The 21,224-nt window shown below is 36.6% G+C and overlaps 5 protein-coding genes across 8 annotated transcripts in view; 4 read left to right on the forward strand and 1 right to left on the reverse strand.

Moving 5' to 3' along the window:
* Positions 1 to 391: 391 nt before the first annotated feature.
* On the forward strand, positions 392 to 1,777 carry LOC116015859 (iridoid synthase CYC2-like). Its single transcript, XM_031256032.1, has one exon. The coding sequence runs from the start codon at positions 451 to 453 to the stop codon at positions 1,591 to 1,593; it is 1,143 nt and encodes a 380-aa protein (XP_031111892.1). The 5' UTR covers positions 392 to 450; the 3' UTR covers positions 1,594 to 1,777.
* Positions 1,778 to 6,967: 5,190 nt separating this feature from the next.
* Positions 6,968 to 8,371, forward strand: LOC116020905 (iridoid synthase CYC2-like). The gene has a single exon (XM_031261473.1). The coding sequence runs from the start codon at positions 7,058 to 7,060 to the stop codon at positions 8,198 to 8,200; it is 1,143 nt and encodes a 380-aa protein (XP_031117333.1). The 5' UTR covers positions 6,968 to 7,057; the 3' UTR covers positions 8,201 to 8,371.
* A 2,848-nt stretch (positions 8,372 to 11,219) lies between these two features.
* LOC116020060 (iridoid synthase-like) lies at positions 11,220 to 12,660 on the forward strand. Of its 2 annotated transcripts, none has more exons than XM_031260533.1 (2): positions 11,220 to 12,390; positions 12,435 to 12,660. In XM_031260533.1, exon 1 carries the CDS (start codon positions 11,234 to 11,236, stop codon positions 12,374 to 12,376), a length of 1,143 nt encoding a protein of 380 aa, XP_031116393.1. In that variant the 5' UTR covers positions 11,220 to 11,233; the 3' UTR covers positions 12,377 to 12,390; positions 12,435 to 12,660. The 2 variants fall into 2 exon arrangements, with proteins under 2 accessions (XP_031116393.1, XP_031116385.1); XM_031260525.1 differs by having other exon boundaries at positions 11,220 to 12,387; positions 12,432 to 12,660.
* Positions 12,630 to 14,488, reverse strand: LOC116020076. 3 transcript variants are annotated; one of them, XM_031260562.1, is made up of 6 exons: positions 14,395 to 14,488; positions 13,955 to 14,037; positions 13,309 to 13,368; positions 13,166 to 13,213; positions 12,967 to 13,029; positions 12,630 to 12,867 (listed from the first exon to the last, which is right to left on the reverse strand). In XM_031260562.1, the coding sequence occupies exons 2-6, from the start codon at positions 14,006 to 14,008 to the stop codon at positions 12,811 to 12,813; spliced, it is 282 nt and encodes a 93-aa protein (XP_031116422.1). In that variant the 5' UTR covers positions 14,009 to 14,037; positions 14,395 to 14,488; the 3' UTR covers positions 12,630 to 12,810. The 3 variants fall into 3 exon arrangements, with proteins under 3 accessions (XP_031116422.1, XP_031116413.1, XP_031116404.1); XM_031260553.1 differs by lacking the exon at positions 14,395 to 14,488 and adding an exon at positions 14,164 to 14,280; XM_031260544.1 differs by lacking the exon at positions 14,395 to 14,488 and adding an exon at positions 14,137 to 14,198.
* A 3,340-nt stretch (positions 14,489 to 17,828) lies between these two features.
* Positions 17,829 to 21,224, forward strand: part of LOC116000476 (calmodulin-binding transcription activator 5) — an 8,378-nt gene continuing 4,982 nt past the window's right edge. Inside the window, exons 1-8 of the mRNA XM_031240568.1 lie at positions 17,829 to 17,978; positions 18,181 to 18,297; positions 18,774 to 18,899; positions 18,994 to 19,109; positions 19,271 to 19,359; positions 19,508 to 19,553; positions 20,301 to 20,424; positions 20,759 to 20,925. Coding sequence (XP_031096428.1) covers positions 18,234 to 18,297; positions 18,774 to 18,899; positions 18,994 to 19,109; positions 19,271 to 19,359; positions 19,508 to 19,553; positions 20,301 to 20,424; positions 20,759 to 20,925 — 732 coding nt within the window. The 5' untranslated portion in view covers positions 17,829 to 17,978; positions 18,181 to 18,233. The remainder of the gene's footprint in view (positions 17,979 to 18,180; positions 18,298 to 18,773; positions 18,900 to 18,993; positions 19,110 to 19,270; positions 19,360 to 19,507; positions 19,554 to 20,300; positions 20,425 to 20,758; positions 20,926 to 21,224) is intronic.

Here is a 21,224-nt window from a genome sequence, read left to right on the forward strand (position 1 = left end):
TACTCTCTATATATATATATATATATATATATATATATATATATATATATATATATATATATATATATATATATATATATATATATATATATATATATATAACTTAAGAAATTTAAAAAAAAAAAAGTTGTAATCTGGTAACTTTTGGTGTTAAGAAAGCTTGCAAGATACGGAGTACATGACAAGCAAAAAATTAAAATTAAAATTTTCACTTAATCTTGAAAGCACCAAAATTGCGTGGTTAAGGTTAGACTTACACTAGTCCCGATCATTAGTCCAGTTAGAAAAACGTTGTAAATTGTTTGACTTTACCGCCGTCTATTTTTAGTCAATACCGTGTTATATTATATTGATTGGCTCTAAGTTATTATACTATCCTCGTTCAACATCTCCTAGCTAGCTTCTTTCTAGCTTTCCCACACTTTAGCCTTAGAAATCTAGCTTGCAAAAATGGCGCAAGAGAAGTGTTCGAAAGCGGTGGCGTTGATTGTTGGCGCAACCGGGATGGTTGGGGTGGCGTTGGCCGAGGCATTAAAAGAGCCGACAGCTCTCGGCGGGCCGTGGAAAGTGTACGGCGCTGCCAGGCGCCCTTTGCCGTCTTGGTTCCCCGCTTCATTCCTCGACGAGTATATGACTTTTGATGCCCTCAACTTGGAGGATACACACAAAAGCCTCTCAAAAATCTCCCATGAAGTCACCCATGTCTTCTGGTTAGCCCTGCAAGTTCACGAAAAGGAAGAAGAAAACATCAGGCTCAACTCAACCATGCTCGATAACGTACTCAGATCCTTAACATCCTCGAATTCGACCAGCCTGCGCCATGTTACCGTACAAACCGGTACGAAGCAATACATGGGACCCATTTTCGATCCATCATTGGCAACCGACAAAATGATCCCTCACGAACCTCCCTTTAAAGAAGACTACCCACGGCTTCCATTCCCGAACTTCTATTACGCGCTAGAAGATCTCGTGGCTAGTTACGCCGAAACCAATTCTTTCTCCTTCTCTATACACAGATCATCCATGATAATCGGTGCATCTTCAGTAAGCGTGTTCAATTTAATGCTAAATCTGTGCGTCTACGCCGTTATTTGCAAGGAAAAAGGTTTTCCGTTTAGGTACCCTGGGAACCGTTACATGTGGGAGCATTTCTCGGACGTGTCTGACGCGAAGTTGCTGGCGGAGCAGCAGATATGGGCAGGCGTAACGGAGAAGGCGAAGAACCAGGCGTTCAACTGCACCAACGGAGATGTTTTCGCGTGGAAAAGCATTTGGAGACTTTTCTGCGACATGTTTGAGTTAGAGTTCGTGGCGTTTGAGGAGAACGGTGACAAGGAATTCGATATAGTGGAGTTCATGAAGGATAAGGGAGAGATTTGGGAGGGTGTAGTTGAAAAACATGGACTTTTCAGAACCAAAATGGAGGAGATCACTTGCTATCCTGCACTGCAGACTGTGTTGGGATTCCAGTTTCAACACGTTTGTAGCATGAATAAGAGTAAAGAATTTGGGTTTCTTGGATATGCTGATACGTTGAAGAGGATTAGAGTTTGGGTGCAGAAGTTGAGAGAAATGAACATCATTCCATGATTTTATCTATTCCCAGTTACAATTTACAAACGTACCCCGGTATCGTGGTGCAATAATATAATGTATGTGTGCTGCCAGTTCTCAAAGCTTTAATGTATTTGTGTTATAATGAATTTAATTATTTAATTTCTTTTATGGATTTGTAGTATTATATTATAATAAATTTTAATTCATGATGCAATTATATAGATTGTGGTCCATGGTGTAATTTGCCATACTGATTCCGAAATGGCTTCTTAGTTTTGTGGGCCGATGATGAAGTTTGTGCCATGGTATCATGCTGTATGTCATTGAATTGGTGTGTGGTTTTCTGTATTGAAATAAACATAAACTCCATTAACTAGAAACGATCCAAATACAAAGCATCCAAATAAAAGGATCGGAGGAGGGTACAATGAACCCTCCTTACAACCTGATAAAGAATAGGATTATTGAGCTAATAATAAGTGAGTAAAAAAACTTTGTTCACATATCCTTTGATAAAAGAAACATAAACATAAGCAGATTTACTCAACATATCTTTAACATCATGTAAGAATAAATTAAAAGAAGACTCTCCTCTTGAAGAATATCCGTATCAACATAAACATTGTTTAGATTGCTCATCTTTAACAAAAGAGTGCTTTCCGAAGAGTAATGGCTTCGACTTCCTTTGAGAAGATCAGAATATGCATGCCCTGCCATAGCGTACATTTTGCTGCTATAAAGTCACCTTGATCATCTCGGAGGACCAACCAAACTCATACCACCCACATTTTTGTGTATAGCATGTTGTAATAATAATAATAATAATATTATTATTATTATATAAACCAAGTGGAGCAAGATGGAATGGATTTCGGTAGAGGCTTTAGTGCTTAATTATATCATGTGTGTCATTATGTGTGTGGAATGAATAAATCCATAAAACATGGATTAGTGTAGTGGAGTAATTTAGGGGAGTGGGGTAGATATAGCACAAAACATGGAGTAGTGGATGAGTGATGTGTAACTAAATAATGAGTAGCTTTTGTCATCTTTGTATGCATATATATATATGTATTGCCGTAGGAATTGATGTGAATGAATGGAGTGAAGAAATAAAAGCAAAGCAAAATTCAGAAAAGTTTCCTAGCTATATTCCTTAGTCCTTTCCCCTCTTTCTCTCAATTAAATACATAGATATATTTGATTAAATATATCTAACATTTGGTATCAGAGCCCTGCCAACCTTCCAACCCTGAGATATTTTTTCTAGTGAAATATGGCCAATAATTTCAATATTGTGTGGTCGTGTCCTAAATTAGATGGGAAACTCGATTAAAATTATTGGCAAATTATGATGACCACACATTTGAAAGCTCAAAATTATTGGCAAATTATGATGACCACACATTTGAAAGCTCAAAATCTTTGGAGCTTTGTTGATCCCGGTCTACCAGAAGGAGCTGATGCAGCTGCTGTACGTGATCCCGGTCTACCAGAAGGAGCTGATGCAGCTGCTGTACGGCGAGATCAATTGGTGTTGGGACAAATTCATCAAGGTGTCCATTACTCCATTTTTTGGCAGCTAGCTCGTGCTGAAACAGCAAAACAAGCTTGGGACATCTTGAAGGTGTCAAACAAAGGAGTTGACCGGTCACAGAAGTCTAAGCTGCAAACATTGAGAAGGTTGTATGATCGTTGTGAGATGATCTCTATAGAAACGGTAGATATGTATTTCTCTCGTCTTATTGATCTTGTTAATAAGATGAGGTTATACGGAGACACAATTGAAGATGGTGCAGTGGTTGAAAAAGTTCTGCGAACGATGCCGATGAAGTATGACCATGTGGTGGCTTCAATAACGGAGTCACACGATACCGAGGACTTGACGATTGCCGAGTTAAAAGGTATGATAGAAAGTCATGTTGAAAGAATTGAGTCAAAATCGGAACCACTAGCAGAAGAGGCTTTGAAGAGCCATGTCACCCTTGATATGTCTGGCTCTAATCAAAGAAGTGGAGAAGCTGGTAGAGGTCGTGGAAGAGGAAGAGGAGGATTCAGAGGAAGAGGACGTGGTAACTCCAATCAAGGAAGAGGTGGAGGTAATACCAAGCAAGGTAGATTTCCATTTAATTGCTACAATTGCGGCAAGTATGGACACAAAATTGCAGATTGCTGGTATAAAGAGGATGATCATGAACAAGCAAATGTTGCTGAAAAATCTGGTGAAAGTTCTGCTGAACCTGAAATCTTATTTTTGGCCAGTAACAGTTTGTCTGCAGATGAAAACATATGGTTCTTGGATACTGGATGTAGTAACCATATGTGCGGAAAGAAGAAATTGTTTTCAGAATTGGATGAATCAGTTCGATCTGAAGTGACATTTGGGAATAAGTCAAAAGTGCCAATTTTGGGAAAAGGTAAAATCTCTATTAAGTTGAAGGATGGTACTCACAATTTTATATCCGATGTGTTTTATGTTCTTGACTTACACCAAAATTTGTTAAGTATGGGACAGTTGTCAGAAAAGGGATATAAAATAAATATCATTGGAGGGTGTTGTACCATCATTGATGCCAAGGGAGTTTTGATTGCAAAGGTAAATATGTCCCAAAATCGACTATTTCCTTTGGAAATCAATCATGCACATCTTACTTGCTTTAATTCTGAAATCCAAGATGATAATTGGTTGTGGCATATGCGGTTTTGGCATTTTCATTTCTCCGGATTAAATTATTTGGCAAGAAAGAAACTTGTTTTCGATTTGCCAATTATTAATGTTCCTGACAAAATTTGTGATAGTTGTTTGATTGGGAAGAAGCATATAGAACCTTTTCCTGTAGGCAAGTCTAAAAGAGCAACAAAGCAGTTGGAGATTGTTCACTCAGATCTGTGTTCAGTGGAAGTTCCTTCAAATGGAGGTTGTAAATACTTTATTACCTTCATTGATGATTTCAGTAGAAAAACATGGGTTTATTTTCTGAAACAGAAGTCAGATGCATGTGATGTTTTTCAACAATTTAAGGTTTTTGTTGAAAAACAAAGTGGTTATAAGATTAAAATTTTGAGAACTGATAGAGGTACAGAATATATTGCTTGTGATGAATTTTTAAAGAAAAATGGTATTCAGCATCAGATGACAGCTAGGTACACTACACAACAAAACGGGGTGGCTGAAAGGAAGAATAGGTCTATCATGGATATGGTGAGATGCATGATGAAATCTAAAAATCTGCCTAAACCTTTTTGGGCAGAAGCTGTTGCTTGTGCTGTTCATGTGTTGAATAGGTGTCCAACTAAAAGTGTTCGTGATAAGACACCTAAGGAAGCTTGGAGTGGGAGTAAACCATCTATCAGACATCTCAAGGTTTTTGGATGTTTGGCATATGCACATATGCCAGATCAGTTGAGAAAGAAGTTGGACGATAAAGGTGAGAAGTGTATTTTTATTGGTTATAGTGACATTTCAAAGGCTTATAAATTGTATAATCCTGAAACTCAAAAGGTTGTTATAAGTCGTGATGTCATTTTTGATGAATATGGTGCATGGGATTGGTCAACTAAAGAAGAAATGTCAGTTGTTGTTCCCATTATTCATGTTAATGAGCAATTGGTGCCAGATAATGTTCAGTCTTCTTTACAGCCAGAGTCATCAGTTCGGAGATCTCAACGCGAGCGTCACTTACCAGCTCGTTTGGAAGATTATGTTTTGGGTAATGATAATGACTTGACTGATGAAGAGATTGTTCAGTTTGCTCTCTTTGCAGATTGTGACCCTATATCATTTAAGGAGGCTGCTACAAAAACTCATTGGCTTAAGGCAATGGATGAGGAGATTTGTGCCATTGAAAGGAACGGTACTTGGGAGTTAACAGACTTATCTCCCGGAAAGAAGCCAATTGGAGTAAAGTGGGTCAACAAAACCAAATACAAGTCAAGTGGTGAGATTGACCGTTTCAAGGCATGGTTGCTAGCAAGGGGTTACAAGCAACAATCAGATATCTTTTCAAAGCAATTGAAGACAAAGATATTTCTCAAACTGAAGAAGAAATTGGGATGAAGAATATATCCAACTTGGTTTAAGGGGGGCAATGTTGTAATAATAATAATAATATTATTATTATTATTATATAAACCAAGTGGAGCAAGATGGAATGGATTTCGGTAGAGGCTTTAGTGCTTAATTATATCATGTGTGTCATTATGTGTGTGGAATGAATAAATCCATAAAACATGGATTAGTGTAGTGGAGTAATTTAGGGGAGTGGGGTAGATATAGCACAAAACATGGAGTAGTGGATGAGTGATGTGTAACTAAATAATGAGTAGCTTTTGTCATCTTTGTATGCATATATATATATATGTATTGCCGTAGGAATTGATGTGAATGAATGGAGTGAAGAAATAAAAGCAAAGCAAAATTCAGAAAAGTTTCCTAGCTATATTCCTTAGTCCTTTCCCCTCTTTCTCTCAATTAAATACATAGATATATTTGATTAAATATATCTAACATAGCAGCATCCACATTAAGTATTACCCATCTCCAACGAGTTTTTCCTTACGAATTGAATAACATAGGAAGGTCGTGTTACCATCGGTGTGTGGTTTGTGAGCTCGTATATAGTACTTGTTCCGCCCCCTTTTTTTGTCTGGTTTGATTAGCCAGGTTTGACTAACGTTATTATTAATTTAATTTTTTGTAATATTAAGTTTGATATTAGTATACAAAATTTATAATTAGGTAAGAGAATTAATATTGTTTTAGATGTGGGCTCATTTGAGTCATTTATATCATTTACTTTAATGTAGTGCAAACAAATAGCATCTATAATTTATTGAACGTACAAATGCTCAGTACACCGGCCTATAACATTATTGTGAATATCTATCATCCCTTACCGAATTAATAATACAAACGATATTGACCACAAAGATTGTTGGATTTATTTTTGAAAACAGATTGTTGGATTTGTTGCTATAAAAAGTATTGTCTCCACATGCACTCCGATCCACACATTATGAAACTTTTAATAGTTGAATTATTTGGATGTTGAAATTTTCAACTTTTTATCTTTTTTATAATATCTATGCGTTTAATTATAAAACAAATGACAATTTACTAATCTAATATGTGTCACTCAAATAAACAAATAACAATTAGGTTCATCAAACTCAACCATTCTAGCCGCCATTTTTTATCTTTATTTTTGGTAAATTCACTCGGTCTTTATCCGAACAGATGAAGCTCACTCGCCATTTGAGTTACTAAAGTTATAAGGTAGGATTTACGGTTTCCCATAGCTTGTCTGGATTGCTTTACGTACTTTTTCTGCAGTCTGCAGTCTTGTGAATTACGGAGTATTATTATTTTTTATTTTAAGACTAATTTAATAACGTAACTCGAACAGCTAAAGGCTTTATATTAATTGGCTCAAAGCCTCAAAGTTACACACATCCACGATCTACATCTTGAGCCTTTAGATATCTAACTTGCAAAAAAATGGGGCAAGAGAAGTATTCTAAAGCGGTGGCGCTGGTTATCGGCGCAACCGGGATGGTTGGGGTGGCGATGGTGGAGGCGTTAAAACAGCCGACAGCTCTCGGCGGACCGTGGAAGGTCTACGGCGCTGCCAGGCGGCCTTTACCGTCTTGGTTCCCGTCTTCTTTCCTCGACGAGTATATCACTTTTGATGCGCTCAACATGGAGGATACACACAAAAGCCTCTCAAAAATCTCCAATGAAGTCACCCATGTTTTCTGGTTAGCCCTGCAAGTTCACGAAAAGGAAGAAGAAAACATCAGGCTCAACTCAACCATGCTCGACAACGTCCTCAGATCCTTAACATCCTCGAATTCCACCCGCCTGAGCCATGTTACCATACAAACCGGTACGAAGCAATACATGGGACCCATTTTTGATCCATCATTGGCAACCGACAAAATGATCCCTCACGAAGCTCCGTTTAAAGAAGACTACCCACGGCTTCCATTCCCAAACTTCTACTACGCGCTAGAAGATCTCGTGGCTAATTACGCAGAAACCAAATCTTTCTCCTTCTCTATACACAGATCATCCATCATAATCGGTGCGTCTTCATTAAGCGTGTTTAATTCACTGCTAACTCTGTGCGTTTACGCTATTATTTGCAAGGAAAAAGGGTTTCCATTTAGGTATCCCGGAAACCGTAACACGTGGGACCGTTTCTGCGACATGTCTGACGCAAGGTTGTTGGCGGAGCAGCAGATATGGGCAGGCGTGACGGTGAAGGCGAAGAACCAGGCGTTCAACTGCACCAACGGAGATGTTTTCGCGTGGAAAAGCATTTGGAGACTTTTCTGCGACATGTTTGAGTTGGAGTTCGTGGCATTTGAGGAGAATGGTGACGAGGAATTCGATATAGTGGAGTTCATGAAGGATAAGGGAGAGATTTGGGAGGGTGTAGTTAAAAAACATGGACTTTTCAGAACCAGAATGGAGGAGATCACTTGCTATCCTGCACTGCAGACAGTGTTGAGATTCCCGTTTCAACACGTTTGTAGCATGAATAAGAGTAAAGAATTTGGGTTTCTTGGATATGCTGATACGTTGAAGAGGATTAGAGTTTGGTTGCAGAAATTGAGAGAAATGAAAATCATTCCATGATCTGATCTATACGGCCTGTTTCAAAACATACACCTGTGTTCGTTGTTTGCTTTTCGACGCTACTTATGTTGTAACGCGCGTAATGTATATCTGTTTAATTTGCACTTGGCAAAATAAAGCAGTTTTTTTTTTCCTCGAGTGATCGAATGATTGAAAAACAGGTTAGAAGTTTAATTTTGTCAAATATTTTCCTGAGTGGCTTCTTAGTTGGTATGCCGACACATACTGTCAATACTGGACAAAAATCTTATTATTATTTATGATATGTATGTATGTGCGGATGAAGTTTGTGTTATTGGTGTGTGGTTTGTAATTGATGAGTGTATTTTAGTGGGAGGTGGAAAGAGTGTAGGTGAATAAAACGGGAAGAAGTTTCCGAGTATCGTTCTCAAAGGATGGCAAGGAGGGAATTCAAGCAGTAAGGGGATTAAGCACAAGAGTGTTTAGTGTTTAAAAGCTAACCCAAACATAGTAAGAAATGCGCATGAAACATCATAAAAATAAGGAACAAAACGTGGAAACAATCAATTGGAAAGGAGGATTTGGATCTTGCAACTCATATAGGTATCATTGATTTCCTAAGATATTAGGCTAGCAACACTTAGATAATGAAAATGAGACAAGGTCACCAACACCACCGCCATGGTCAATGGACTCACTTCTTAGACCGTAATGTCATCCTTGTGATCATTAGGCTAGAAGGGGCATTTTGACAAACACGTTATGTGCCTCTTATCTTCCACTTCTCCCTTTTCTCAAAGGTGAGAGGGAAATGTGCTAGGCTAGGCTAAGGAGTAACTCTACTCTCGTAGATGAGACTCCTTCTCCAAACACCTCTCATATAGGTTGATCACCCCTACACAAGAGTCAAAGTGGATCACCACTCACACAATCAAACTCATAATCAAGCAATTGCAAAACCTAATTGATCAATTCAAAGCTCAAGAATATCCATACAACATTGCTCAATCCAAATCCACAAAGATCTATCTAATCATACTTGGAATTGAAATAGCAAAATGCAAAAGTAATTACAAGAAATTAAAGGAAGACTTGGCTAGGAATTGAACTTTGAATTTGAACTTGAACTTGAAATTGAACTTTAATCTTGAACTTGAATGTAGATCACAATCTTGCAACAATGGAATTCTTCTCTAATTCTAATCTAAACTAAGAATTGCAATGTGGAGTGATCTCTCTAGGCTAATCCTGAGAGAGAAATATTCTAAGGTGTGGAATTGAAGTGTGATGGATCCGGACTGAAAAAACCAGAAGAAAACTCTGTTTTTAACCCAAAAATCGCGTCGAAAATGGGCTGGCCAAACCGCTGGACGCGGGCCGGACGCGCGTCTGGCCTCGCGTCCAGCCGAGCGCGCGACCGAACGCGCGGCGGACGCGGGCGTCCGCCCCGCGTCCGAAATTTCGACCGCAGAAGTTTTGCGGCCTCTGATGGATGCGGGTCGGACGCGCGCGTCCGCCCCGACGTCCGTCAGAGACCCCGCAGTACTTTTCGAGCTCGGGACGTTGGACGCGGTCCGGACGCGCGTCTCCAACGCGTCCGGGCCCTGTTTCTTCGCCCGTTTCGATCTTCGTTCTTCGTTGGTTCTTTTCGATTTCGTTCTTCCATGTTCCTCGGGTTTCCTCTCCAAACTAACGTCATTTTCCTTCTTTATGCCCCTCTTTTACCTACAAAACAATTAGCCAAGTGTGGAATGAGGTCCAATGACAAAATCAAGCATTCTAATGCAATTTACGACTAAAACATTCATAAAAGCTTTAACTTGTATACTAAACGATACATGAACAACCTTATAAAAGTGGTATCTTTTGCACTTATCAGTAATCACAGGTAAAGTACTATTGCTTTTTTATATTGATCCATTTTAGTCATTTTATTTTTATTGTGACTCAAAATTAATATCAACAAATCAAATACGGAGTATTTACTATTTAATTTATTGAACAAGTCCTCTGAGCTCATCCCACAAATATTTTATACATTTGAATACCCTTTCTTTAGTTGGGCATTCCTTGGAGCTCATCCGATCCCCACTATGACTATGACGTTGTTGTGAATATCACCCCCACTACAAGAAGCCTAACTTTGTAAAGGTTTTAGGATGATGAAGCTATCTCTATCATAATTTGATGACTTTTTTTTCGTGTTTAGAATGGTAGACTTGCAAGGTAATGTTAGTAATTTTGTCGACTATTTATCTCCTAAATACTACATGGTGAAGTGTATTATACTATTAAGCATGTCATCAACATGTATTGTGGTGAACTTTTTTTTGGGAAGTATACATGGCATCATTATAGGCAAACAATCAATTAAAACAAAATTAAATATATAAGCCAAATGTTTTAGCGTAATTCGTTCGTCGCATGACTTACAGGTCATAACGGGAGGAGGCAATGTGAGGCTCAAATCCCAAAAGACATTCAAATTCCAAAAGGCACTTATGTCTTGTGGACAAAACTGATGAGATCACCTAAATTTTTTAAGAAAAACTAAATATCTTTTTGACTAATTCACTATTTCACTTAGTCAAATGTTTGGACTACAAATATATACTCAAATAGAAAATTCTTACCTCTTAACCATAATATTGTTGCTAAAAAAGTCTTTCCATTCTTGTATTTTTAATACATATGCGTTTAATTATAAAACTAATGACATACAATTTCCTCATTTAATATGTGTCTGTCAAATAAACAAATAACACTCATCTTCAAACTCCACCATTCCGGCCGCCATTATTTACCATTGCCAAGAAAAAAAGTAAATAAGATATATAGAGTTTATTTATTGTAATACTTACAACAACATTACAACAAAAAATTTATTTATTTATTTATTTATTTATAGTGCTGTCTGGCCTCCCACTAAGTGGATTACGTGCGAAATTGAGCAAAACACATGCAAATGGCGTTAAATAAGGTATACATTATTATTGCTTGTTATGCGCGCGCGTGCTCACACATCTTCTAGCTACCCCACTAGAGCCTTTAGTAATAATCTAACTTGCAAAAATGGGGCAAGAAAACTGTTCGAAAGCGGTGGCGCTGGTTGTCGGCGCTACCGGGATGGTTGGGGTGGCGATGGTGGAGGCTTTAAAGCAGCCGACAACTCTCGGCGGGCCGTGGAAGGTCTACGGCGCTGCCAGGCGGCCTTTACCCTCTTGGTTCCCGTCTTCTTTCCTCGACGAGTATATCACTTTTGATGCGCTCAACTTGGAGGATACACACAAAAGCCTCTCAAAAATCTCCCATGAAGTCACTCATGTCTTCTGGTTAGCCCTGCAAGTTGTCGAAAGGGAGGAAGAAAACATCAGGCTCAACTCAACCATGCTCGACAACGTCCTCAGATCCTTAACATCCTCGAATTTCACCAGCCTGAAACACGTTACCATACAAACCGGTACAAAGCAATACATGGGACCCATTTTCGACACTTCCTTGGAAACCGACAAAATGATCCCTCACGAAGCTCCGTTTAAAGAAGACTACCCACGGCTTCCATTCCCAAACTTCTACTACGCGTTAGAAGATCTCGTGGCTAGTTATGCCGAAACCAATTCTTTCTCCTTCTCTATACACAGATCATCCATCATAATCGGTGCATCTTCAGTAAGCGCGTTGAATTCACTGCTAAGTCTGTGCGTCTACGCCATTATTTGCAAGGAAAAAGGGTTTCCGTTTAGGTATCCCGGGAACCGTTACACGTGGGACCATTTCTGCGACATGTCTGACGCAAGGTTGCTGGCGGAGCAGCAGATATGGGCAGGCGTGACGGAGAAGGCGAAGAACCAGGCGTTCAACTGCACCAACGGAGATGTTTTTGCTTGGAAAAGTGTTTGGAGACTTTTCTGCGACATGTTTGAGTTAGAGTTCGTGGCGTTTGAGGAGAACGGTGACAAGGAGTTTGATATAGTGGAGTTCATGAAGGATAAGGGAGAGATTTGGGAGGGTGTAGTTGAAAAACATGGACTTTTCAGAACTAGAATGGAGGAGATCACTTGCTATCCTGCACTGCAGACTGCCAGGAGATTCCAGTTTCAACACGTTTGTAGCATGAATAAGAGTAGAGAATTTGGGTTTCTTGGATATGCTGATACGTTGAAGAGGATTAGAGTTTGGGTGCAGAAATTGAGAGAAATGAACATCATTCCATGATCTGATCTGTTCGTGCAGAAATTGAGAGAAATGAACATCATTCCATGATCTGATCTGTTCGATCTACTCCCTGTTTCAAACGTTGTTGTTTGCTTTTAACTGTGACGTTACTTATGGTGTAATAATGTATGTCTGTTGGCACTTGGCAAAGCTTCAACCGTTGCCCAACAAAATAAACACTCTATGAAAGTTAACCAAATAGTTATGGTGAAGAAACTGTAATCTGTTGTGTGGAAACAAAACCGAACAGGGATAGGCAAATGGTGGATTGATTGATTTGTGAATTCTTGTTGTATCTAGCGTTTGGAAAGATAGTACATACAGATCAAGAACCATGCACACACATATATATTCACCGAATCTCAAATAAGTTTCACCAAAAAGCAGAGCACACAGATTAGCGTTTAGGAGCTCGATCACGTACGAGGTTGTCCCTAGCTTCCAGATGTACAAGCTGGTCTTCGAGGCGGCAGTTGCTGATGAGGTGTTCTCTTTATACAAAAATTCGTTAGGAAATTCAAATCACAATACAACATTGTACTGTACTGTAGATCGAAATTCTCAAACAGATACAGAATAATTCTAGTTACCTGTAGCTTTGGACGCAATGTTTCTATAGCCACTGTTGACTTCTGGTTCACTCCGGCACCTTGCTGTTTTAGCCATTAGACCAACTATTTAGAAGTGAGACCATTTCTATTTTCTATCCAATTGAAATGCTGTAAACCCCAAGTTGAATTGACAACATATATTACTTTAGTACTATACTGCTATTCATCCATTAAATACCTTGTACAAAGCCCAGTCAGCAGAATCAAAGAAGGCCCTTTCATTGTCCTGAGGTTGGCCCACAACATATTAGAATTACATACAAGTCCAAAGCAGTTTCATAAAACATAGGATTATTCTAGGACCCCCTATATTCAACTTGCCTTGGAGATCAAGGGCTTTTTAGGCATCAGGACTCCATATTTGCTACCCTCAGAAGTAGCCTATTGAATTAAATAAAAAAATTACATAAATTAAATATTCAAAATATGATGGGGTACAAATACAATATGTAAAGAAAATAATTGTAATTTTTAAAGACAAAATGGCAATTTAATCATCATATTTAAATTAAATCAATATTTTCCACCTCACACAAATTCTAAGATGGGGGCACAAATCACATCGAATGAAATTGTAATTTAATAGACCGACCACAGCTCACAACCCCCACAATATTGTTTGTTTCTACTAATCAAAATGCTCCCAACCGACATTATTATTTTATAACACTTACAAAAAGATTCCAACACTTTCTGATCGATAATGTAGCCAGGAATGTGGCCCGTATTGCATATTCCCTAGTATACTATTCACAAACTTATAAAATCCTATAATATTTTTGAATCAAGTAAACTATATCAACCAATATTAACTTTGTTACAATGTAATATATATGTCTATATATACTTTATACCCCTACTAGAGTTCAAACTTGTAACCATAATTATGCCGTTCAAACACAAGGTCTTTTACGTCCTATAGGATTTAGTTAACAAGAAAAGATGAAATACATAAAGGAGTAAGTACCTGATGATATTGGGAGGAAGCAGAGTATTCTTTAGAGTCTTTATATTCTGCCATGGCCTCGATCTCTTCACCTTCCCACAATGCTGTTTATCAAACGGTTAAACCCAGCACGCATTAGCTCTCTCTCTCTATAAATACACACACACGCGTGGAAAGATGACAAGAAATATGATTAGATGTACAATGAATCTTGACGCTAAATTGCGTACGTGTCTGTTTCTTTATGTGCATTAGCTTTGTAGATATGCCTGTTGGGGACTTTATTTGAAAAGAGCCAAATATGAGACCAACAGGCTTAAATAAAATTACAATAAGACAAAAAGGGGAAACTTTGAGTATTCAATAAATGAAAGATACCCAGCAACAACGTTGTATACATACATGTATGTGTGTATGTATATGTAGAGAGAGAGAGAGAGTGAGGGGGAATCTTCCATTACCTTGAAGCAGAGGAAATTAGAGAAGCAAGCAAAGGGAATTGAAGAAGACTGGCTAAGATAGGTAGAAGGACAAATGTATGTATATAAAAGAGAGAGCGTGGGGAGAGGGTAGGTGGCTGTTAGGAAATGAAAAGGATGTTGAGTGAGATGGGTAATATAAGAATACCAAATTTACTAGCAATTTGCCCATTAAACTTGCATTTTCTACCAGCATTGTGTGTTTATATATATATATATATATATATATAACCCAATGACGCGTCAATAATTACACAACTGTAAAACATTTTTCAGTGAAAAAAGTTTTTCATGAACCAAACGGAGTATCAATTTTTTCCAAACCTAAGAAAATATTTTTCATTCGACTAAACACCTTAGTCTTGGGAGAATTTAATTTGAAGGCAAAATGAGTGTTTATTGTTTTTGGTGGTTAGAGGATGCATGTGTATTAAATAAATTATACTCTAATATAATAGTATATAAATCACACAAATAAAATAAATTGTACTAAACAATTATGTGCGACGAGTTAAATCGAAAGAATGTTAGCAAAATCAATCTCATTACCAAAATGAGTGTTTGTGCAGAGATGTTTGGTGAATAAACAATTTTATCCTATGTCTCAAACGGAGATTTACCTATTGTAATAACTCCAAAATTTTAAAACTTTTTAAATTGGGCCTTGAAAGTTTCATTAAGTCAACAATTCATGGGATGTTTGGCTAGAGGCCCATTCGGAGTCTCGCCCCAACCGCCACGAACACGAACAATACACATTTTTATTGGCCGGTGATGGAGTGATGGGCAGGTCAAAGTGTCAAACCGTCAACGTCACGGAGAAGCTGGCGTACGAGGTGGATTAACATTTACCCGGCCAAACATATTCTTAAAGAGACAAACGCGCGTTTACCATAATTAAATTGCGACAATACAGTATGTGCACCATTATCTAGTCCTTTTTATTTGTTTTATTATCAAATTTACACTCATTAGTCACTTGAATCAAAACCTATGAAGATATAACACAGATACCATTCAATATAAAAATAATTCTTCAAACATGTTTAAAATATGAAATAAAAATGAAAAAGACAAAAGAGTTTGTATTGAAACTACTTTCCATTATCTCATGAACAATGTTTTTTTTTTGTGACATGAGAAATTCCAACATGACTAACTTAACTGAAGTAGGTCGTTGGTATACCTTTTTTTAATATTAGATTATTTTCTTTTTAAAATTTGAGTATCCTCTATCAAATTGGCAACATTTATTTCATTTATAAAGTTTAAATTTGAAATATTACATCTAAAATTTAGTGACATTTTTTTTTTTGAAAAAATGTAGTGACACTTTAATTCTAGTATTATATATGTTCCTGCATGGAGCTACAGAAAACATTCGACCTTTATAGGGAGATGTATGGGCCGGGGATTCTGATTCCGCAACGTCTTCTCCATGAAAAGACCAAGAAAAAGGCTTCGCCGCACAAACCAAGCTCCAAGGATATTTATCTCTTTGCCTGCCGGCCACCTTATCCCCATAAATATATATTCCACCATCTTCTGTTATGGTGTCGTGCATGTACGTACGTACTCGATCATATGTGTCGAGCTTGAGGTTAATTGAATTGTTTGGTTTTCTTATATATGTCTGCATGCACTTAATCTATAATACGGAAGTGGAGCCATTGGCTTTCAATTCCGTCCGCATTCCGAAACTGAACAACCAAATTTTAACTCTTAGATATAAAGCATATATCACGTGAAGTGTGACGTTGCTAGCTAAAAAAAAACATCTTGTACTCTGAAATTATACGTTCATTACTCAATTTTTTTATATAAACATTTTTCTTAGATCCAAAAATGCGAAGATCCCATGCATCATCATCCCAGCCACTAGCCACTTAATTACCATTCGGCAAGTGCATGCTGCTTTTAATACCTGTTCTGGAATTAGGCTTTGTTTGGATATTGGATTAGTTTAGTTGTTTTAATTATTCATGCTAGTTGAAATATATTCTGCATTTGATAAATCAGCTATTCATTTTGTTTAAGTATATAGGCTAAGTGTAATCGGAGGACGAATCTCTATGTTATGTCTCAATCGACAAGGTCTTTAGCATTTGTTCTAATTAGTAATTAGGTTCTCAATGCAAGCACTCGATACTTAATTTGTCTGTCATAATAAGAACGATCTTCTACAACGTTCCTCAACAAGTTCCTTTGTGTACATTCTTGGCATGTTTCCCAACTATTGTTTGCAGCAAATGCCCTTGCATGTGACCATATAGACTAATTAGATTACTTTTGTTCCAAACTTTGGTTAGGCAATTCGAACAACTTGCACGGTGAGGTCCTTTGACTACTCATATATATATAGTCCTCGATCAAACTGTGACATCAATTATGATTTTTGAATTTATGTTACCCATACTAGGAGAGAAATGCATTTAGTAGGCATCATTACTTGAATGCTATTATGTTATTATTTTTTTATATATAAGCCAATCATATAACTCAATTATAATAAATACGCATACACTTGAAGTGTAACAGAATTGTCTATAATAAATAAATATGAAATAATTCATAAATAAAATAAATGATAACATAATTGAAAAAAGGCAAGGGTCTAAAATTACATTATGGAAATATTCTAATATAATAATGTGTTAAACAATAAGTAACAAGTTAAATAATTAGTTAAAGGGTCATGCTCACTTTGGGTACAAAACAGGGTGTAATATATTGAGTAGCAATAAGTGAGTGTTTGTCTTTGACTAGTTTGAAGGTGCGCTATTTATACAAGAAGTCTTGACCAATAATGTGATGACGAGTGACAAGTTCACTCGACGTGACAAATTTTTATTGAAGGATAAAGACAATTAAGCTAATTGACAAGAGTTGTTAAAAAAAATGCATCAATCATGGTCTTTTGCTCTTTTCCCTAGCTAGTCAATCATAGGTTATTCCCAACCTGATTAGTACGCCACTGTTGTCAATTGGTTAAGATGATGTCGATAAATTGAATTCTGAATTTTGATTTTGTAGACATCTTGATTATAAATTATGATATGACTCAATCAATAAATATTACACTTAAAAGTTATTATATTTGATGGGACTCAAATTAGGCCCATTGTAATTATTTTAGGTCAAAATGTGGGCCAAATATTAATTTTCTCTGACTTAGAAGGACACCAACAAATGAATGTCAAATTTATTAATCACTTTTCTCATTACAAAAAATACCATTAATTATCCAGTTATATGATGAACATGATTCAATAAACCATGCATATAAATACAATTTTTATTATATATTTCCGTAAACGAGTTAATACATAAAATCGTGCAACTAAATTTGATAAAAAAATTTAAAATTGTTGTAAGTGTCGCGTTGTCTTTTAATAATTCGTTAAACATATACGGAGGCGCTATTGGGCTATTCACTGATTCTCCTGTGTCATTTTGTTGACTTTAATTATCACTGTCCGACGCTAATACACTCGCGAAAAGTTACGAATCGCTATATCTCCGCCGGTCGACATAAGTCTTTCTATCTGATCGCGTTTCCACTTCTGGTCTGCTCTGCTTTGCTCTCTCTTTCTACCTATCTCTCTCTCTATATATATATATCTACACATGTGTATGTGTTGTGCGTGTGTCCGTGAAAACAAATATAGGTTAGGTGTGGGACGAGTAATGATTGACGTGTTTGTCAGGCTCTTGATTAGTTAGGTCTGATTGTATTTCTGATGTTAATTGGGTTGACTGTTGATTCAGGTTTTTAAGGTCTCGATGTTTTGTTGAGCTGGATTTTAAGGTCGTGGCTCGAAATGGATTATGGAGTACCAGTTCTGCTTGCTGGGTCTGATATTCATGGATTCCACACCTTGGAAGGTAAGGCGAACTGTGTATGCTTCGTGGCATTCGCGTTTAATTTGTTAAATTTAGATAGTTACTGTGTGGAAAATTGGTCGAATTTTGTGCAATTTCATGTATTTTTTTAGATTTGGGAGTTAAGTGAGGTGCGTGATTATTTTATTTTATTTTACTTTAATTTTTTAAAAAGTACTGCCTAATTTAATATTAGGGGATACTTTTTATACTGGAATAGTATATTTGAAGCACCCTATGTTTAAGAACGAAGAGAAACATGAAAATTTCCTATAATGACCAATTACAGTCACAATAATTATCTTCACCTAACAGTGAAGATGAAGAAGGATATATTGACATAAAAGTTTATTCTATTATGGCTCAGAAAATTGACGTTTTTCTAAGTTTCTTATTATATAAAGTGTAGATGTTACATTTAACATGGTTTATCAGCTATCGTTGCCAAGTACAATTGTTAAACTCCTTTGCATGCGCAGATTTGGATGTTAAGACTGTAATGGACGAAGCCAAAACGAGATGGCTCCGTCCAAATGAGATTCATGCTATCCTCTGTAACTACAAGTATTTCACAGTCCATGTCAGGCCTGTGAACCTCCCAAAAGGTAATCTTTTCTGGCATGAAAAGTTCATAGTGCCATTTATTTGCAATGTTTTCTCATACATATGCATCTAATATCTATTTATATTATATAATAGGTGGTACAGTTACTTTGTTTGATCGTAAGAAGCTCAGAAACTTTCGAAAAGATGGTCATAATTGGAAGAAGAAAAAAGACGGGAAAACTGTCAAAGAAGCTCACGAGCATTTAAAAGTGAGGTTTATCTGTTCTTTAATACTGTGCTATATTTGTCTTATTTGTTTAGCTGTCGTCCTTAACTCCAAGAGAAATTGAAAGGAAAACAAAACGAATGAAGCTTGTTAATGATGGATTTGATTTTTTTATCTTGCTGATGAATCTTTTTACTATTGCAGGTTGGTAATGAAGAAAGAATTCATGTATACTATGCACATGGAGAAGATAACCCAACATTTGTTCGCAGATGTTACTGGCTGCTCGATAAGTATGATGGTTTGAGTTTGTATAATATTCTCATGATGAATTGACTTATTTTTTTGCTTTCTTTTCCACTTAAAGTTATCTACATTTGAGATTTACACAAAATAACATGCATTTTGAATTTGTTTTCTGTGAATTTATGCTTGTAACAGAACACTGGAGCACATAGTCCTTGTTCACTATCGCGAAACACAAGAGGTTTGTTTCTTATGCCTTGCATGTAGACATGCATAAGCACATATATATGTTAGTGGTATTATAGGTGCTCTGGTCATATTACTATCTATTCCTTTGTTATTCTTCAAGTCTGCCAAACTAAAGAATATTGTTCCTAATGTATTTTTTTTAATCCTTTTCTAATGTTCACTATTTCATTCCCTATGAAATCCTAATGCGATTCCCTCTAATTTTATTCTATGAACCAAACATGCTGTTATGTTTCTGAAATTTATATGGATATTTTAACTGCTTTTTATATTATGGAAACTTTCCCTACTAGAGAAGTATGCAAGCTCCATGTTTCTGTAAATAGGTTACTTATACCATAAAAATATATTGAGCAACTCCACCAAAATATTTTTTATGGTACATACCACTGAAATAATATATCCTTTCCATCCTCCTCTCTTCAACAATTGGTTTAAATTGTACTAAAAACTAATGATATGTGTTTTGCCTTGTGGTGCCCCTCCTACTGTGAAGATATGTGCCTTTTATTTTTTTCTAATATTTATATTGTATTTTTTTTTAGAGCAGATTGAGAAGAATCTTTCTATCATGGTTCTTTAAGACATCTGTGGCACATTGTTGAGCCAAATTTATATAACATTACTTTAGACATGGAACAACACTGAACTAAATGATCCACTAAATGATCCCTTTACTTTGTTATCATTGGGATGAATGATATCAATTAAATATGTGCTGTGCTGACTTATTGTGCAGGTGCAGAGCTCACCAGCCACCCCTAGTTCTGCCCTTTCTGATCTATCACCTCCTTGGGGTTTAACAGAAGGATCTGAGTCAACAATAGATTGTGCAAATTACAATAGGCCTCCAGCATCTTTAGGTAGTGTTCATTGAACTCCATATTGGCGAATGCCAATGATTCTTTAACCTCAATTGCTTCAATAATTCATAAGCAATAAGCTCATTTATCATGATAATTCTTTCAAGATAAAATTGGAGCATAAAATATTTCTTTTTTAAATAAGAAAGGGGAAAAATGTTTATTTATTTATTTAAATTTTGGGTGCGTGGAGTTGAAGGGAAACGAGAATGATTCTATTTTTAAAACAATAAATTGCTCTACAAACAAGTTCTATGGATAAGGTTTGAATGATTGAAACCTTGTTTGCCTTCAATTAGCTATATTAAAGTCATCTCATCTTACTAATTGGCAGAGCCTAATGACAATATGAGAATCCAAAATCATCGACAGACATTACATGCCATTAACACACTTGAATGGGAAGAGCTTTTGGAACCTGATGATCCTAACAAGTCACGGTCAGCAAAGGCTTCAGGTGGGCAACAGCAACAATATGAAACAAATGGTTTCAGGCTCAATGTGAGTAGACACATTTCCAGATGGCTTCATAAATGCTACCCTTTTCAGTTATAAATGTTCTTCCTTCATCTCATGTTTCTCTTACCATATCTTCTTACATAATTGGCATGTGGATTTGTTGACAATGCCTGTGAATATCTATACATATTTGTGTGTCTACAAAAAGTGTCAAGTAATAGTGTTCAGCTGTTTTGAGCTAAATCTCTATGTTTTAGTTGAAGCTAACCAATACATTTGTCAATACCTGCCATTTTATACTAGAGTTTTTTTTTTTTTTTTTTTTTTTTTTTTTTTTTTTT

Source organism: Ipomoea triloba, chromosome 1, assembly GCF_003576645.1.
Source record: "Ipomoea triloba cultivar NCNSP0323 chromosome 1, ASM357664v1".
Classification (NCBI taxonomy): Eukaryota; Viridiplantae; Streptophyta; class Magnoliopsida; order Solanales; family Convolvulaceae; genus Ipomoea; species Ipomoea triloba.

What these genes read in the sequence shown, in the direction of transcription:
- LOC116015859 (XM_031256032.1), top strand. Translation starts at nt 451, where the DNA reads ATGGCGCAAGAGAAGTGTTCGAAAGCGGTGGCGTTGATTGTTGGCGCA.
- LOC116020905 (XM_031261473.1), top strand. Translation starts at nt 7,058, where the DNA reads ATGGGGCAAGAGAAGTATTCTAAAGCGGTGGCGCTGGTTATCGGCGCA.
- LOC116020060 (XM_031260533.1), top strand. Translation starts at nt 11,234, where the DNA reads ATGGGGCAAGAAAACTGTTCGAAAGCGGTGGCGCTGGTTGTCGGCGCT.
- LOC116020076 (XM_031260544.1), bottom strand. Translation starts at nt 14,185, where the DNA reads ATGCACATAAAGAAACAGACACGTACGCAATTTAGCGTCAAGATTCAT. An exon ending in CTTCCTCCCAATATCATCAG is followed by an intron (nt 13,369 to 13,954) that starts GTACTTACTCCT and finishes TTAATTCAATAG; the next exon opens with GCTACTTCTGAGGGTAGCAA. An exon ending in CATTGCGTCCAAAGCTACAG is followed by an intron (nt 12,868 to 12,966) that starts GTAACTAGAATT and finishes TTTTGTATAAAG; the next exon opens with AGAACACCTCATCAGCAACT.